The 20,036-nt window shown below is 39.1% G+C and overlaps 1 protein-coding gene across 1 annotated transcript in view; it reads right to left on the bottom strand.

The window, feature by feature from the left end:
* The window catches only part of DNAH8 (dynein axonemal heavy chain 8), a 348,142-nt gene that overhangs the window by 106,560 nt on the left and 221,546 nt on the right, over positions 1-20,036 (bottom strand). Inside the window, exons 62-66 of the mRNA XM_046005485.1 lie at positions 18,716-18,834; positions 9,264-9,367; positions 7,682-7,858; positions 5,758-5,925; positions 4,826-5,041 (exon numbers count right to left, since the gene is read on the bottom strand). Of these exons, the coding sequence (XP_045861441.1) occupies positions 4,826-5,041; positions 5,758-5,925; positions 7,682-7,858; positions 9,264-9,367; positions 18,716-18,834 (784 nt within the window). The remainder of the gene's footprint in view (positions 1-4,825; positions 5,042-5,757; positions 5,926-7,681; positions 7,859-9,263; positions 9,368-18,715; positions 18,835-20,036) is intronic.

The raw sequence follows: 20,036 nt of genomic DNA, 5'->3' as shown, positions 1-20,036 counted from the left end.
CAAGTGCACGTGCTCCTTCAGATCACTACATTTGTATCTTTAGGGTAAATACCTAGTAGCACAATTGCTGGGTCATAGGGTAGTTCTATTTTCAACATTTTGAAACATGCTGTTTTCCAGAGTGGCTACACCAGCTTGCATTCCCACCAACAGTGTAGGAGGGTTCCCCTTTGTCCACATCTTCGCCAGCATCTGTCATTTCCTGACTTGTTAATTTTAGCCATTCTGACTGGTGTGAGGTGGTATCTCATTGTGGTTTTGATTTGTATTTCCCTGATGCCGAGTGACGTGGAGCACTTTTTTATGTGTCTGTTGGCCATCTGGATGTCTTCTTTGCAGAAATGTCTGTTCATGTCCTCTGCCTATCTCTTGATTGGATTATTTGTTCTTTGGGTGTTGAGTTTGGTAAGTTCTTTATAGATTTTGGATACTAGCCCTTTATCTGATATGTCATCTACAAATATCTTCTCCCATTCTGTCAATTGTCTTGGTTTTGTTAACTCTTTCCTTTGCTGTGCAAAAGCTTGTGATCTTGATGGAGTCCCAATAGTTCATTTTTGCCCTTGCTTCCCTTGCCTTTGGTGATGTTCCTAGGAAGACGTTGATGCGGCTGAGGTCGAAGAGGTTGCTGCCTGTGTTCTCCTCAAGGATTTTGATGGATGCCTTTCTCACATTGAGGTCCTTCATCCATTTTGAGTCTATTTTCGTGTGTGGTGTAAGGAAATGATACAGTTTCATTTTTCTGCATGAGGCTGTCCAATTTTCCCAACACCATTTGTTGAAGAGACCGTCTTTTTTTCCATGGGACATTCTTTCCTGCTTTGTTGAAGATTAGTTGACCATAGAGTTGAGGGTCTATTTCTGGGCTCTCTATTCTGTTCCATTGATCTATGTATCTGTTTTTGTGCCAGTACCATACTGTCTTGATGATGACAGCTTTGTAATAGAGCTTGAAGTCCGGAATTGTGATGCCACCAACTTTGGCTTTCTTTTTCAATATTCCTCTGGCTATTCAAGGTCTTTTCTGGTTCCATATAAATTTTAGGATTATTTGTTCCATTTCTTTGAAAAAAAAATGGATGGTATTTTGATAGGGATTGCATTAAATGTGTAGATTGCTTTAGGTAGCATAGACATTTTCACAATATTTGTTCTTCCAATCCAGGAGCATGGAACATTTTTCCATTTCTTTGTGTCTTCCTCAATTTCTTTCATGAGTACTTTATAGTTTTATGCATATAGATTCTTAGCCTCTTTGGTTAGGTTTATTCCTAGGTATCTTATGGTTTGGGTGCAATTATAAATGGGACTGACTCCTTAATTTCTCTTTCTTCTGTCTTGTTGTTGGTGTAAAGAAATGCAACTGATTTCTGTGCATTGATTTTATATCCTGACACTTTATTGAATTCCTGTACAAGTTCTAGCAGATTTGGAGTGGAGTCTTTTGGGTTTTCCACATATTGTATCTTATCATCTGCAAAGAGTGATAGTTTGACTTCTTCTTTGGCGATATGGATGCCTTTAATTTCTTTTTGTTGTCTGACTGCTGAGGCTAGGACTTCTAGTACTATGTTGAATAGCAGTGGTGATAATGGACATCCCTGCCGTGTTCCTGACCTTAGCGGAAAAGCTTTCAGTTTTTCTCCGTTGAGAATGATATTTGCGGTGGGTTTTTCATAGATGGCTTTGATGATATTGAGGTATGTATCCTCTATCCCTACACTTTAAAGAGTTTTGATCAGGAAGGGATGCCGTACTTTGTCAAATGCTTTTTCAGCATCTATTGAGAGTATCATATGGTTCTTATTCTTTCTTTTATTAATGTATTGTATCACATTGATTGATTTGCAGATGTTGAGCCAACCTTGCAGTCCTGGAATAAATCCCACTTGGTCATGGTAAATAATCCTTTTAATGTACTGTTGAATCCTACTGGCTAGTATTTTGGTGAGAATTTTTGCATCTGTGGCCCAAGATGGTATTTAGAGGCTTAAGTGTGTTCAACGGGGGAAGCAAAGGGTGTTGGAGATACTCCATTAAAGTTCTATTTTTTTCTTTTTCTTTTTTTTTTTTTTAAAGTAGGCTCCACATCTAGCATGGAGCCCAGTGCAGGGCTCGATCTCATGACCCTGAGATCAAGACCCTCATGAGCTGAGATCAAGAGTTGGACACTTAATGGGCTGAGCCTCCCAGACACCCCTCTCTTTTTTCTTTTAATTATTAATGTTCAATATAAAAAACATGAAAAAAAAACACAACAATGCACAGAAAGGATAACAGAAATGATCTGTGATTTTTACCCAGAGACAGTCTCAGTATTGTTTTAAGAAGGTGATAACTTGCATTTTCCAGTTTTTCCTTTTACACTTAATATAGGACAATCATTTCCCCTTAAACATATCCTTAAACACCTTTTCCTTGAACATTAGTAATATAGCAGCCTAATATCACGTTATTTGGATGTATTATAATTTACCTAACCTTAGCCCTACCTTTAGACATCCCCTCTCACCATTTTTAATTATTATAGACAAAGTTACTGGGCATACAAACATTTTGGATTGTTTCCTTCTTAAGGATTTTTTGAAGTGAACTTGCTGTAATGGTAGATTTTTCATCTTTTTCTAACTCCTAGAGCATGGACTTAGAAATTATGTTTCTTAGAAATGACTGGTTTCTTAGAAATTCAAAAGAATTGGTAAAGTATAATGACCCTAAAGCTTTCTGGGGTAGAAGTCTTTTGATAACATTCTCATTTTATTTCTCAATACTTATTTAAATTTAGTCCTCTTTTTCAGGAAATTTTGATTTAAATAATATTAATAGTATTGTTATTATATTTAATTTTTCTAGTGTATTTACGTATAACTTTAAAATTTGTTTTCTAATTATTTAAATCCACATACCTGTGATAATACATATTTTCTTCTTGATATTTTCCAAGAATATATCTTTTATATTTTGTTTTGTAAAACAACAATTCTTCAATTCTGCTACTTTTCTCTAATTTTTAATGTTATTTTTATTAGCTCTATTCCACTTTCCTTAAGCTTTGTGTGTATCTATATTTATAAGTAAGTAGGTACCATTGTGTTTAATTAAAGAGCTAAGAAAGTGCCATTGGGCTACATCACAAAAGTTTTGGCAACTAACTTTTGTTATCATTTCCTAAAAAGAAGTTACTGGCTTCTTTTTTTTTTAATGCAAACTTTCTAATTTTATTGCTTATAATCAGAGAATGAGGCTTCAGCAATTTCTGCTTTTGGGAACCGAGTCAAGATCTTTTACTGTTGAGTATGATCAATTTTCATAAATGTTTCTCAGTCACTAGAAGTAATTTCATACTCTTTGTTCATATTCAAGAAAGTTCAATGCAGCTATTCAACTTTAAAAATGATACAGTGTAAAATCTCTATGTAATTACTAGTTTATGCCTGCTAAATACTGACTACATAATTTTCAGGACTCAGAACAAAGTTAAAAATGTGGGGCCCATTATTAAAAAACTATGGAGAATTTCAACAAAGTGACAGCAAAGCATTAAGCCAAGCATGCACCCTTCTTAACCAGGGGTCCTGTGTGAACAGTCACACACCCACAAAACCAGACTTCTCCACAATCTCAAATTACAATACTATTTTTGTTAATTTCCACTTACAATATTAAAGCCTTTTACTTCTTGTAATTTGATAATATTTTATTTATTACAAAAAGCATTATTACAATTAAGTCTCACTGTGGATCATACTTTTTAATAAAAATTAACTCTGTTCTTCTGAGTTCATTTTTTCTTAAATTCTATATCCCTTCGTATCTTTTGGTTTGAGTGGATTCCTATATTTTCACATCATTTCCTTTTATTAAAACTTTTTAATTTTCAGCATATTTTCTGTCTTTCTCCAAGTTACCTACATGGAGAGTTTTTAAAGGTAGCCATTTCTATAGGGTTTATTATGACAACCAGCAATCCCCTGCCCACCTGCTCATCATTTTCTACTCCACAGAGCAACCACTTTCAACTTTCAGCTTTATGTGGGGGCGGAGGGCAGGAGGATAGTAAGCGTCTGGGTGGTGTATTTCATGAACCTTTTGCACTCCTGTGAACCCTCCCTTAGACCGGAAGAACAGTCTGGAACAGTGTAAATGGTGTATGTGTGCTTGCGCGTGCATGCGTCCATGCGCATGCGCGGATGCATGCATGCGTGTACGTATCGTTTAGTCCTTAAGTCGCGTCCTTAAGAAAGTCCGTTTGTTCCCCTCGTATGTGAATGTCAGCTCGGCCAGTTCTTGCATTCTTGGGTCCCCACAATTTCCTCAATACTCTGCACATATTTTCGCATTACATTCTAATATTTAGGGTTACAGGAAGTCTGTGCCATCCTGATTTCTCTTCTATCTTTTTTTTATTTTGACTGATCATTTATTTCTTAGATACATATAAGGGTTTTTCCCCCCATCTTTCAAATTTAAAACATTTCTGGGTGTTGAGCTTTATTTTTATAAACTTTGTTGGGAATATAGTAATCAAATTCTACCTCGAAATCTAATCTCTTTAAACTTTAAAGAAATGGAAAGTTTTCTTTTATGACAGCTTAATTATTATTGGCAACAAATTAATTTCCTATTTAAGTTAACAAGTTGGTTTTGATTTCTTGTCCGCAATGCCAAGAAACACTAATCAGAGATAAAGAAAACAAGAAATGTGAGAGAACATGAAGAAAATTAAAAATTTAGTCAAAATTATGCTTTGTCTTTTCAAAGGAGTTATGCTGGTGATAGCTTTTATTAAACATTGATTTCCTAGAAGAAGGAGGGAAACTCTTACCTTCAGAGGCAACACTTCTCTATTGATACCATAAAATATTGCCATAGCAAGGGTCCAAGATAGCAGACCAGCCACATTCCCACAGACTTTTTTGGCATTTTCCAAAGAATAATCATCCATGTTAAAATACGGCTGCAGTAACTCAACAGTCTCTTCATTTATAGTATCCTTGGGGAACTGCTGGAGGCTCCACAGGAACCCTGTTGCACTCATCAACTGAAAAATAGCATTACAACCTGTAAGCTCTGGCAGTAAATAAATACTTTCTTCCTGAGTTCGCATATAATTCTAAATTGAATTTTTTCAAAGAAGTAATGACTGATACACTCTTAAACATACAAATCAAGACTATGATGGCAGTCAGCCTAAATCTGTAAGTTGCAAATTATCTTCCTGTGACTGTGGTGAAAAGAGTAAAGAAGAAAAGATATATAAGTTTCCTGTCCAGTGCATGCATCCGAACGCCAACAACCATACAAGCTCTTTTTTGGAGACTGGGTTGGGGTGACATCAAGAGTGTGGCAAGGGGTGCCTGCGTGGCTCCATTGGTTAAACATCTGCCTTCAGCTCAGGTCATGATCCCAGGGTCCTGGGATCCAGCCCTGCATCAGACTCCGTGCTCAGTGGGGAGCCTGCTTCTCCCTCTTCATCTGCCACTACCCCCTGCTTGAGCACTCTCCTTCTCTCTCTCTGTCAATAAATAAATCTTTAAAAAAAAAAAAGCCTCTTGTTTTAAAAACTTTTTTACAAAAAGAAGCCATTCAGCTTTACAATCTTTCCCTACTTACACTTTGGGAAATGCAATCTAAGAAAAAGTCTTCAGTACACAATTATCAATTACTGCCTGCCAGCTCGTGTGGTCTATGCTGAAGGTCCTGGGCTAGGAAAATCTAATGCACCTTTAGGACTTGCAAAGATTTTTTTTTACTTACTTTTAATGACTCTCCCCAGGAAGGCTTGCAGCAAGGTTTTTCTGGATCCATAGTAACTGGGTCAATTTTCTTTTGAAATAGTAGCAGGACACAGTCCATGATTCTCATAATAAGATGCGGGGGCTTGGCAAGTTTCCTGACTGTGGCAATATCATTTGGTTTGATAGTCTGTATTTGGGATTAGGAATCAATATATTATTTTGTTGAGTAGTATTAAGAATGATATTGAATTCTAATGCTTTTAAACAATGAAAGTAGAAAGCTTTAAAATGTATTTTCTCCCTATCCCCTGACATTATCCCCTTAAGGACTTGTATTCCAAGATTTTCGCATTATGCTTTTTTCATGGTTATCTTGGGATTTCTATTAGTTTTTATTCTCTTTTCTCCTGTTTCCCTCAACTAATTGCTGTAGAATATCACTACCATTCATTGCCCTCCACCTCAAGTCTATGTTGGCAACAAGCTTCATTGATGGGTAACAGTCAGATAACTTGTATCTTCAGAGCACATACTCTAAGTGTGGTAGGAAAAGAGGAGCACAGGAACCCTGTTGCACTTTCTGAATAACAGAAACCTCACCTTCAGCGTTGATTTTAAGGGCTGCCCTATCTAAGGAAGGGGGAGAAATTCAAAGGAGAAAAGAGAAGTTATTACAACATATGGCTCACAAAAATATTTTTCCAAGTTTCTATCTGTCAGCGGGGCTTGGAATAAGACGTTAGCTGACATTCAAGGCAAGAAGGATTGGAACATAACATGATTAATAAAATCCCCTAAGACTTGTTTGTTTGGTGATTTCTCTTTCTTGTATTATTGTAGTACTCATAAAGGGAGTGGGGGTAGAGAATGTGTCCTGATCATTGTCACAATTTTATTAAATGATTATCATAAATCTAGTTACTCAACAAATACAGGCATCCTCCCATTTTTCAAAAAAAAGAAAGAAAATAAAGAAAAATAGCCCTGTCCTCATAATCTTCCAAGGAAGAAAATGAAAGCACAATTACCCTAAACTAGAACTGTCATTATGCTAGAAGCAGAGGGGTGACAGGAAACACGAGGTGAACCAGAAGAGCCAAAATCTTCCTGGAAGGAATGAGCCTGGTCCTGGAGAATGACTCTTATTAGGCAATGAAGGTTAGGGAAGGCATTCCTGGCAGAGGGAGAGACACAGTTAAACAGACCATGGTTCTTCCAGAAGCCTGTTTTTGGTGGGTGTTTCTGGATGGCTGGACCATACTGTGTGTGGAGACAGAATGACAGAAGGGCTCAAGGGGTAGACAGGAGCCCAGTTACCAGTTGCAACAGCGGCACTGATATTTACTAAGTATTTTCTGTGTGCCCAGCAAACTGTATTCATTACTTTTAATGCTTACATTGATCCTTCAAGGTTCAATGAGGAATTATAATCCCCACAGAGATCCAAAAAAGTGAAGTAAATTTATTCCAGATCATCTATTTAAGGAGTGGTGGTTGCAAGAGGAAACTATAGGTTGTCCACCAGCTGTGGACGCCTAGCCGCGGACCTTATCCTAAGAGCCCCAGAACCCGCGAGAAGATTTTTAAAAGGCACAAAATGTAATCTGGAGGGGATGCTTTGGAGGAACTGGGGAGGCTGTCTATATAATCAGATCCCTTACGCTATTGTTCAGGCCATGAATCACTCGCATTATTTCTCAGCTCTCACGGAAAGCTGATTTGTGGAATGAAACTAACAAGTTATAAGAACTGCAGACTGAAAAATAAAAATTAGAACACTGAATATTGAACCAACGGAAACATTTGTCTTCAGACTCAGAGATTATCAATCACATTAGAATTCCGTTCAGTTTTCAGATTTTAGAAGTTACGCGGGGACTTTCGCAGAAGGACCCAGGGAGCGGGCTGGGACGGCTCTGAGAGGGGTAACAGCGCATGCTCACATTCAGGGCCGCCTCTGCTTCTTCGAGGGCGGGTTTGGCCGCCTCCAGCTTGGTCTCTGCTTTTACTTTCTCACTGTCAATTTCATCCACAATTTTTTGAGCTTTGTCTTTCACCTCCTGCACTTCGTTTTTCACTTTGGCTGAAGCCTGAGCACTTACCGTGACTTCTGCCAGTACCTGTTAAATTGAGGGTACACGTGAGGGCAAACAGGTAGCTTTTGAGCAAAATGGACAGATTTGAGCAGTGAGAGAATATTTATTTGATATAATAGAAAACACAAATAATAAAAAAAAGAAAATACCAATAAGAGCAAATTTATTCCCTATGTATATTTTATATATATTACCCAATCTATGTCTTAAGGTGTATTACAGTAACTCCTTTAAGCAGTTCCTTGAGATCTTCTATGTTCTAAGCTTCCCTGAGGCTTACAAATATATAAATAAATATATATATTTATATACAGAATATATAAATAAACATTTTAAGCTTTCAGGAAAATGGCATTTTCATTCTATGTAACTTCTAGAAAATTAACACAGCCCAAGTATGTGTAATGGAAAGGTCAGAAACCATATCAAAGCCCAGGTAAGGAAAATAAAATAGGTTGTATTTGTTGAATGCCTATACAGCAGGACAATGCTAAGATCCTCTTCTATGCTATCTCTCTCATTTCAGTAACTGACTAAGGTAAGTATCCACTCTTAACCAACTCAATGAGTGGAAGATGACGGTCACAGATCAAGAAGCAGCATACATATATCCTTATCAACTTGGGAGAAGGAGTTTGTTTGTTTGTTTGTTTTAACTCTACCAACAATTGCTCTTAGCTTTTTCCCTCCTTGACATAAACTTCGGATGAGACATGGATCATACTAGAAACGCTGAGCATGCAGGAACCTCAAAGAGAAGACCAAATATAATTAGAGAGAGGTAAACATTTCATAGGTGAATGAGAACAAAAAAGACAAACCCAGAGAAGAAAGAATAGTCTTAGACCAGGTAGAGGATATAATAATTTAGGCGTCTCTTGGTATAAGTTAAACAAAAATATCTAATAGTCATTGTGAACATTATCTCACTAGAAATAGTCTATATAAGTTTATACATTATTTACTTTTTTAAAGATTTTATTTATTTATTTGAGAGAGAAAGAGGGAGAGGGAAAGAGAGCACAAGCAGGGGGAGGGGCTGAGAGACTCGATGAGGGACTCGAACCCAGGAACCTAGGATCATAACCCAAGCTGAAGGCGATGGCCCACCAACTGAGCCACCCAGGCATCCCTACATTATACATTTTTAGTAACATTTTAAAAAATATATTTTATTTATTTGACAGAGACAAGAGATCACAAGTAGGCAGAGAGGCAGGCAGAAAGAGAGGGGGAAGCAGGCTCCCCACTGAGCAGAGTGCCTGACGTGGGACTTGATCCCAGGACTTTGGGATCATGACCTGAGCCCAAGGCAGATGCCCAACCACTGAGCCACCCAGGCACCCCTTCAGTAACATTCTTAAACAGTGCTTTTAAAAATGTGGACTACAATTCCTCACCACTCGCTATACAGTAAACGTCAACTCACTTCATCTGCTTTTATGGAAGCCACTGCCAGCTCCTTCTCCTTTATTGCGAGGTCCTGAGAGAGCTTAGCCACTGATTCGCTCGCCTCCATGAGCTTATCCAGACCTTTACAAATACACACACACATACACGCTTGCTTAGTATCTGAACATCCCTTCATCAAGTATTTGCTCAGTATTTACTACTTACAAGGAACTGTACCAGTATCGTAACAACCATAAGATAATTATTTATGGACAAATACGTATGTATGAGGAGCATCGATACTGACCATATCTCTGAGGGTTTCGACAGAGGGTGAAGAACACCATCTAGCTAGATTTAAGGGAAGATCCCAAGGCCATACTGAGTAAGATTAATTTATTAATCTTACTTTATTTATTAATCCATTGACAAAATTAGTCCTCTCCTTGGCTTTGCAAACCTCATTTTTAATGATGTAAATATCATTTTTTTGACCTTTGAATCACACTGCAGCTGTGACAAATGAACAGATAATATAGTCATAGTCGTGTGGTTCTCTTTGCTGTGAAAATGAAAACAGCTACTAACACCTGTGCGACTGGCTCTGTGACTTTCAGTGCCATAGAGCACAATAACTGGATTTTCTCCCATTCCAACTGAGTTCTAGACTGTGCTGTGTGGCTGAGTATTTAGCATGAGTCTCTTGGGAGGAGGAGGGGAACACTTATCTGTATGTTTCCCAATTTCCATGGTGTCAGTATTCCCACAAGGGCTGATCTGAAGTTACCAAGAGATTCCCAGTAGCACACCATTCATTATATGCCTACCATACTGATAGAATAGAAATAACCTCAAGAACATTCATAGCAGTAAAATAGAGTAAAAATTACTAAGATGTGATGAATTTTGAGTATTCTTGCCTTTTTCCTTTTTTTTTTAAAGATTGTATTTATTTATTTGAGAGAGAGAGAGCATGGATGGGGAGGAAAGACAGAGGCAGAGGGAGAAGCAGACTCCCCACTGAGTAGGGAGCCTGACTCAGGGCTCAATCCCAGGACCCCAGGATCATGACCTGAGCTGAAGGGAGATGCTTAACCGACTGAGCCATCCAGGCATCCCTGTTCTTGGCTTTTTCAAACATAATTTATTTGTGAGTTTATAGGATTTAATTTTTAACTAAAGATGTGCTATGTAACCAGATTATAAAATTCCTATGAATTAACAATCAACTCTAGAGGCTACAAGTAGCTCCAGCCCACCACTGATCATAGAGAACGATATGGAAAGCTACAAGAAGGTGAGCTATGAGAAAAACAGAGGACGGTTTCTTCCACGGTATTTCCATCAGTATAACTGCACAGATCTTGGAGATTTTGGAGCTGTGGGATCATATTTTTTGCAGAAGAAGGGAGGTCAGGATTTTTGCACTTCTTTTTGGAGTGTTTGGGCCATAATGCTTTCTTAACATATAATTTGTTCCAATTTGTACTTTTTTTGCTTATATTATATGTACTGGACATAGAAATTCATTGTTTAGGTAAACTACCTCTTTTTGTTTTGATTTTATTTTTCCTTTTCCTTTCTTAGAAATCTGAGAAGTATTAACATGGCAAAATTTATGCAAATCAAAATAAACTATAATGAAACAAAAACTGAAATGGTGGTCAGTTCCCAAGAGCTGGCTTTTCTCCACCTGCAGGTAGCAACTCAGTGACGATGGGACTCCTGGCCCAACAGCCTGAACCCAGAGTTGAAGGGGCGGGGAGAAAATGTTCAAGAGAGAAAACAGGCTACCTCTGTTTAGATTTTCTTCTCCTCGAAAGTTCCGTTTTGTTTTGTTTAAGATTTTATTTATTTGAGAGGGAAAGCAAGCACAAGTAAGAGGAAGGGTAGAGGGAGAGGCAGAAGCAGACTCCCCACTGAACATGGAGCCCAATATGGGGCTCCGTGACAGGACCTGATCCGAAGGCAGATGCTTAACCAACGGAGTCACCCAGAAGCCCCTGCCTGGAAGCTTCTTTTTTTTTTTATATTTATTTTTATTTGTTTATTTACAGCATAACAGTGTTCATTGTTTTGGCATCACACCCAGTGCTCCATGCAGTACGTGCCCTCCCTATTACCCACCACCTGGTTCCTCAACCTCCCACCCCCCCCACCCCCCTGCCACCCCTTCATAACCCTCTGGTTGTTTTTCAGAGTCCATAGTCTCTCATGGTTCATCTCCCCTTCCAGTTTCCCTCAACTCCCTCTCCTCTCCATCTCCCCATGTCCTCCATGTTATTTGTTATGCTCCACAAATAAGTGAGACCATATGATACTTGACTCTCTCTGCTTGACTTATTTCGCTCAGCATAATTTCTTCCAGTCCCGTCCATGTTGCTACAAAAGTTGGGTATTCGTCCTTTCTGATGGAGGCATAATACTCCATTGTGTATATGGACCACATCTTCCTTATCCATTCATCCGTTGAAGGGCATCTTGATTCTTTCCACAGTTTGGCGACCGTAGCCATTGCTGCAATAAACACTGGGGTACAAATGGCCCTTCTTTTCACTCCATCTGTATCTTTGGGGTAAATACCCAGCAGTGCAATTGCAGGGTCATAGGGAAGCTCTATTTTTAATTTCTTCAGGAATCTCCACACTGTTCTCCAAAGTGGCTGCACTAACTTGCATTCCCACCAACAGTGTAAGAGGGTTCCCCTTTCTCCACATCCTCTCCAACACACGTTGTTTCCTGTCTTGCTAATTTTGGCCATTCTAACTGGTGTTAGGTGGTATCTCAATGTTGTTTTAATTTGAATCTCCCTGATGGCTAGTGATGATGAACATTTTTTCATGTGTCTGATAGCCATTTGTATGTCTTCATTGGAGAAGTGTCTGTTCATATCTTCTGCCCATTTTTTGATATGATTATCTGTTTTGTGTGTGTTGAGTTTGAGAAGTTCTTTATAGATCCTGGATATCAACCTTTTGTCTGTACTGTCATTTGCAAATATCTTCTCCCATTCCGTGGGTTGCCTCTTTGTTTTGTTGACTGTTTCCTTTGCTGTGCAGAAGCTTTTGATCTTGATGAAGTCCCAAAAGTTCATTTTTGCTTTTGTTTCCTTGGCCTTTGGAGACATATCTTGAAAGAAGTTGCTGTGGTTGATATCGAAGAGGTTACTGCCTATGTTCTCCTCTAGGATTCTGATAGATTCCTGTCTCACGTTGAGGTCTTTTATCCATTTCGAGTTTATCTTTGTGTACGGTGTAAGAGAATGGTCGAGTTTCATTCTTCTACATATCGCTGTCCAGTTTTCCCAGCACCATTTATTGAAGAGACTGTCTTTTTTCCATTGAATATTTTTTCCTGTTTTGTCGAAGATTATTTGACCATAGAGTTGAGGGTCCATATCTGGGCTCTCCACTCTGTTCCACTGGTCTATGTGTCTGTTTTTATGCCAGTACCACGCTGTCTTGGTGATCACAGCTTTGTAGTAAAGCTTGAAATCGGGTAACGTGATGCCGCCAGTTTTGTTTTTGTTTTTCAACATTTCCTTAGCAATTCGGGGTCTCTTCTGGCTCCATACAAATTTTAGGATTATTTGCTCCAGCTCTTTGAAAAATATCGGTGGAATTTTGATCGGAATGGCATTAAAAGTATAGATTGCTCTAGGCAGTATAGACATTTTAACAATGTTTATTCTTCCAATCCAAGAGCATGGAACAGTCTTCCATCTTTTTGTGTCTTCTTCAATTTCTTTCATGAGTGTTCTGTAGTTCCTCGAGTACAGGTCCTTTACTTCTTTGGTTAGGTTTATGCCCAGGTATCTTATGGTTCTTGGTGCTATAGTAAATGGAATCGATTCTCTAATTTCCCTTTCTGTATTTTCATTGTTGGTGTATAAGAAAGCCACTGATTTCTGTACATTGACTTTGTATCCTGCCACGTTACTGAATTGCTGTATGAGTTCTAGTAGTTTGGGGGTGGAGTCTTTGGGGTTTTCCATATAAAGAATCATGTCATCTGCGAAGAGAGAGAGTTTGACTTCTTCCTTGCCAATTTGGATACCTTTTATTTCTCTTTGTTGTCTGATTGCCGTTGCTAGAACTTCTAATACTATGTTGAACAAGAGTGGTGAGAGTGGGCATCCTTGTCGTGTTCCTGATCTCAACGGGAAGGCTTCAAGCTTTTTCCCATTGAAGATGATATTTGCTGTGGGTCTTTCATAGATAGATTTTATGAAGTTCAGGAATGTTCCCTCTATCCCTATACTTTGAAGCGTTTTCATCAGGAACGGATGCTGGATTTTGTCAAATGCTTTTTCTGCATCAATTGAGAGGACCATGTGGTTCTTCTCTCTTCTCTTATTGATGTGTTTATCACACTGATTGATTTGCGAATGTTGAACCAACCTTGCAACCCAGGGATGAATCCCACCTGGTCATGGTGGATAATCTTTTTAATGTGCTGCTGGATCCTGTTTGCTAGGATCTTGTTGAGAATCTTTGCATCCATATTCATCAGTGATATTGGTCTGAAATTCTCCTTTTTGGTAGGGTCTTTGCCTGGTTTGGGGATCAGGGTCATGCTGGCTTCATAAAAAGAGTCTGGAAGTTTTCCTTCTGCTTCAATTTTTTGGAACAGCTTCAGGAGAATTGGTGTTATTTCTTCTTTGAAAGTTTGGTAGAATTCCCCAGGGAATCCGTCAGGTCCTGGGCTCTTGTTTTTTGGGAGGTTTTTGATCACTGCTTCAATCTCATTACTAGATATCAGTCTATTTGGGTTGTCAATTTCTTCCTGGTTCAATTTTGGGAGTTTGTAGCTTTCCAGGAATGCATCCATTTCATCTAGGTTGCTTAGCTTATTGGCATATAACTGTTGGTAATAATTTCTGATGATTGTTTCTATTTCCTTGGTGTTAGTTGTGATCTCTCCCTTTTCATTCATAATTTGATTAATTTGGGCTTTCTCTCTTTTCTTTTGGATTAGTGTGGCCAATGGTTTATCGATCTTATTGATTCTTTCAAAAAACCAGCTTCTAGTTTCATTGATACGTTCTACTGTATCTCTCGTTTCTACCTCATTGATCTCTGCTCTAATCTTGATTATTTCCCTTCTTGCATGTGGAGTTGGTTTGATTTGTTGTTGATTCTCCAGTTCTTTAAGGTGTAGAGACAGCTGGTGTATTCTGGATTTTTCAATGTTTTTGAGGGAGGCTTGGATGGCTATGTATTTCCCCCTTAGAACAGCCTTTGCTGTATCCCATAGGTTTTGGACCGAGGTGTCTTCATTCTCATTGGTTTCCATGAATTGTTTAAGTTCGTCTTTGATCTCCTGGTTGATCCAAGCATTCTTAAGCAAGGTGGTCTTTAGCTTCCAGGTGTTTGAGTTCCTTCTGAACTTTTCCTTGTGATTGAGCTCCAGTTTCAAAGCATTGTGATCGGAGAATATGCAGGGAATAATGTCAGTCTTTTGGTATCGGTTGAGTCCTGCTTTGTGACCCAGTATGTGGTCTATTCTGGAGAAGGTTCCATGTGCACTTGAGAAGAATGAATACTCTGTTGTTTTAGGGTGGAATGTTCTGTATACGTCGATGAGGTCCATCTGGTCCAATGTTTCATTCAATGCTCTTATTTCTTTATTAATTTTCTGCTTCGATGATCTGTCTATTTCTGAGAGAGGCGTATTAAGATCTCCTACTATTACTGTATTCGTATCAATATGACTCTTTATCTTGATTAATAGTTTTCTTATGTAATTGGGTGCTCTCATATTGGCATAGATATTCACAATTGTTAGATCGTCTTGGCGGATAGTCCCTTTAAGAATTATGTAGTGTCCTTTTGTATCTCTGACTACAGTCTTTAGTTTAAAATCTAATTTATCTGATATGAGAATCACTACTCCGGCCTTCTTTTGAGGCCCATTGGCATGAAAGATGCTTCTCCATCCCTTCACTTTCAGTCTGGGTGTATCCTTAGGTTCAAAATGGGTCTCTTGTAGACAACATATGGATGGGTCCTGTTGTTTTATCCAATCTGCAACCCTGTGTCGTTTTATGGGCGCATTTAGGCCATTCACATTGAGAGTGATTATTGAGAGATAGGTTTTTATTGACATCGTGTTGCCTTTGAAGTCTTTCTGTCTATAGATTGTTTCTATATTTCTGTTCAATGATATTCTTAGGATTTTTTCTCTCCTATAGGACCCCCCTTAATATTTCCTGCAGTGTCGGCTTGGTGGTTGCATAGTCTTTTAAGCCTTGCCGGTCTTGGAAACTCTTTATCTCTCCATCCATTTTAAATGTCAGTCTTGCTGGATAGAGTATTCTTGGTTGCATGTTCTTCTCATTTAGTACTCTGAATATATTTTGCCAGCCCTTCCTGGCTTTCCAGGTCTCTGTGGAAAGGTCTGACGTTATTCTAATGGGCTTTCCTCTGTATGTAAGAAGCTTCTGTGTCCTAGCTGCTTTTAAGAGGGTCTCTCTTGAAACAAAATTCCCCATTCTAACGATAAGGTGCCATGAGGACTTTCAAGAATCTAAAATCTTGGGAGGAAATCTTTCTGCCTCTAGTACATGAACGTTGTTTCCATTCGTGAGATTGGGAAAATTTTCATAGACAACTTCTTCCACTATATCTTCTAGACTTCTTTCTTTTTCTTCCCCTTCAGGGATTCCAATAATTCTGACGTTGGAACGTTTCATGGCATCGTTTATTTCCCTGATTCTGTTTTCGTGGCTTCTGAGCTGTTTGTTCCAGGCTTCCTCCTGATCCTTTCTCTCTATCTGTTTGTCCTCCAGATCACTAATTCTATCTTCTGTCTCAGTTACCCTAGCTTTTAGAGAATTTAGATTGGATTGGAACTCGTTGAGAGCATTTTGAACATCATCCCTGGTGGCTTTCAGTTCTGCCCTAACATTGTGAACATCATCCCTGGTGGCTTTCAGTTCTGCCCTAATCAATTCTGTTTGGTCATCCATGGCTTTCTCCAACCTAGCTATTGCCTGGATAATTGTTAGTCTGAATTCCTTTTCTGACATATTGTCTATGTTGATAGCCATTAGCTCTGTTGCAGAAGGTCCATCCTCTGTATTTTTCTTCTGTTGGGTATTCCTCCTCCAAAGAGAAGAATAAAGAGAAAAAAAGGGGAAAGAAAAAAGGAAAAAAAAAGAGAGAGAGAGATAGGAAAAAAAGGGAAGATAAAAGAGAAGGCTCAGCCCAAATGGGCCACAAGGTAAGATTTGTGGAGTATACAAACAAAAACAGACAGACAAAAAGAGTGAAAAAAGTATATGACAAGAGAAAAAAATATGTATATATAAGCAAAAAAAAAAAAAAAAAAAGGGAAGAACCTCATCAGAAAGAACCCCAAGTATAAGGTTTATATATTATCAGGACAAACACAAATTCACAGAAACACTGACAGAAGGAAAAATTGGGAGAATGGTTATAGATTCTCAGTGTAGGTGAGGAAGGTTATTTTGATTCTTCCTGAAGGTATCTTGATGTTTTTGTTAAGGGACTCAACTTTCCTAAGTTACAGGGGGATTAGAAACTGGTTTGCCTATAGGGGTAGCACTGATTGGGGAAAGGGGATTACCTTGAAGTTTAACTCTGTATGTATAGTAGAAAATAAAAATTAAAAAAGAATAAACTAGACTAAACTAAGTTAAAATTAAAAAAGAATTAAAAAATAGAAAAACAAAAGAAAAACACGGGTGTATGTATCAAAAAGTTCAGGTTAGAAGGTTATTAAAGAATTTGATGTACTGGACATCTCGGTGTGATGGTAAATAGGTTAAAAAATTATCTGTATGTATAAAAAAAAAAGAACCAGAATATTGGTAAAGAGTTAAAAATAAAAGTTGTATTTATGAAGTAGTGGTGGTTGTTCTCTTGTAGTCTTTTTTTTTTCCTTCCTTCCTTGTTGGTTTTCTGGGGGAGGGGCCTGCCACGTGGGTTTTCAGACAATGATGTTCCCTGAGTTAGGTCCTCCCGCTCCCCTCAATGGGGTGAGCTCTTTTTTTTTTTTTTTTTTTTTTTCAGGAAACTGTTTTTTTCAGCCTTTTGTTCTCTGGGGGTTTTTATGTTCTTTCATCTGCTTTCTCTCGCCTTGACAGCTTTTGATGGTTTTTGGAGGTTTAGAGGAGAGCAAACAGCACCCCAACCTCCCTCTCAGAGAGAAGCCTCAGACTGTTTTGCAAAAGCTGCTGGCAGAGTCGGTTCTGAGTCACTGTCCCTGGGGATGCAGGAGCTCCTCGTTGTACCCAAAACCAGGGCAGCGGTGGCTGTCTAGGCAGCTCCAGACCGCCAGAGAGGTTCCGAGCAGAGATCGCACACTGAGATTTTCCCGCTGTCCCGGGCTGGGAATGTCTGGTTTTTCCGGCTGCCAGAGCTCCAGGCTAGCGCCTATGAGCACCTATCCCAAGGGAGGGTGTGGGACGCGCGCGTTTCAGGATTGCCGTCTGGCCAGGCTCCCAGCCCCTCACGGGAGCCAGACCCCACTCGTTCTCGGGCGCGCTGGCGGGTCAGGTGCACTGGCGGCTCAGGGACGGAGACCTGATTTCTCCGCTGCACTCTCTCTGGCTCCGCGCCAGGGGAGGCTGTCCTGGGTCCGGGGACTTAGGTCCCTGACTCTAACTGCCCAGGTTCCCGCTATTACCCCCCGCAATCCTTTGCTGTTTGTTTTTTGAGTGCTTTCAACCAGACTCCAAGTTAATGCTGGTCCCCAGACGCAGAGCACTCTCGTGTTGGGGTGTTACTTTGCGATCTGTCACCTCTGGTGGCTCCCTCCCCCTTTTGTTTATCTTCAGATATCAGTCGGACGTTCCCAGTCTGCTTTACCTGCCACTGGCGTCTTCTGCTCCTGTAGAGATCCAGACGTGTATAATTCTGATCTCAGGCTGATTTCATGGGTGGTCGGAGTTCTTTGGTAGGTAATCAGCTCACTTTAGGGTACAGGTTGAAATGGTGCCTCCTCCTACTTCCCCGCCATCTTGACTCCCCCCTGCCTGGAAGCTTCTTAACAGGTAAAAGGCCCTAACGGTATCCCTCAAAATAATCTATTACTAAGAGTAAAGATAGTACTTTGCTTTCAAACACAATATCAACTAGTGTAATATATATTATACACATTACATATATGCATAATATGCACATTACATACATACAATAATATACACATATATGCAATGTTACATGTGTGTTACATTATCATTTCATATTATATCATTTTATATATACATATATACATTAAATATATTACATGTTGTTTCCATATAATGGTGTGTTTCATCAGCCATGTTGGGAGTACTGACCATGGAATTTGGGAAATGTACAGATGAGTGTTCCCCTTTTCCCCCAAAACCATATGATTCCAATATATTCCATATATATATATATATATACACACACACATACATACACACACACATATAATCTGTGGATATATATATATGGATTCCTATCAAGAAGCCCTTAAAAATTCCATCCTGCTTACCAATATTCATGCGTTCAGCTTGTTCATTGATATGTTTCACCTTTTCAGTATAAATGTTCTTATAACCATTTATAAATGAGAGATAAGACTTGGGGGTCACGTGTGCTCTTCGGCGGTATCTGAAAATAGAACGTAAAAATGATCTTCATCTCTATCATTCTGATTATACCTAGAAAGCATTCTACAGACACTCTTCACTCTGTGGAATCAGTGTAATTCTGAAGGGTGATTCACTAGCGGGAGGGCAGGAACTGTGAACTGTCACACTTGATTCAAGTGTTCAACTCACGGTGGCTTTAGTACAGTAATTCTATTTAATGGTAGAATTAAATAAAAGGAATAATTTTATACAGGAGAAACTCAAGTCAAAGAAGAGATACTCACATACTATAAGATAATTTTATCTTTTAATTAATTTTTCACTTTTGGAGTTCTGAAGTTTTTTTTTTTTTTTTTAAGATTTTATCCACCTATTCAACAGACAGAGATCACAAGAAGGCAGAGAGGCAGGTGGGGGTGGGGGGGAAGGAGGCTCCTCCCTGAGCAGAGAGCCCAATATGGGGTTCAATCCCAGGACCCTGAGACCATGACTTGAGCTGAAGGCAGAAGCTTCAACCCATTGAAGGCACCCCTGAAGATTTTTAACATTAAAAAAATATTTAGGGGGCGCCTGGGTGGCTCAGTGGATTAAGCCGCTGCCTTCGGCTCAGGTCATGATCTCAGGGTCCTGGGATCGAGCCCCACATCAGGCTCTCTGCTCCGTGGGGAGCCTGCTTCCTCCTCTCTCTCTGCCTGCCTCTCTGCCTACTTGTGATCTCTCTCTGTCAAATAAATAAATAAAATTAAAAAAAAATATTTAGGACTCGGGCATATATGTGACTAGCACTTAAGCATTTGATAAATAGCACATTCAGAATAAACTTCTCCAACCTAAAAGGATATGAGAATTTTGGAAAATACACCAAATTTTCCAAAAATAAAGACACAGTTTTTTGTAGCTGTAAGAAGGTAAAACTTTCCACAGATGAAAGTGGCAGAAGGAGTTCAAGTTAAATGGAAGGAAAATCTTGCTAAGCATAAGAATACACATGGATCCGCCAAGATGATCTGGAGGGTGGTTATCTAGAACTATTTAAGAGTGGGGGTTTCTGGGGATGGGGGTCCAGGATAAACATCCTTTTATGAGATAGGAACCTCTGAGTGTTACTTAGACTCTCTAGCTGGAAAAATTCCTTCTGGCAGGTTCATTGCCTCCAGAAGCCCAATGATCATGTTGGTCCACCTTTATTCCCATCTATCGAATGTACACAGTGGCTATCAT

The sequence above is a fragment of the Meles meles genome, chromosome 5 (genome assembly GCF_922984935.1).
Source record: "Meles meles chromosome 5, mMelMel3.1 paternal haplotype, whole genome shotgun sequence".
In the NCBI taxonomy this organism is placed as follows: domain Eukaryota; kingdom Metazoa; phylum Chordata; class Mammalia; order Carnivora; family Mustelidae; genus Meles; species Meles meles.
The sequence above is the reverse complement of the archived record's forward strand: the minus strand, read 5'-3'. Positions and strand labels throughout refer to the sequence as shown.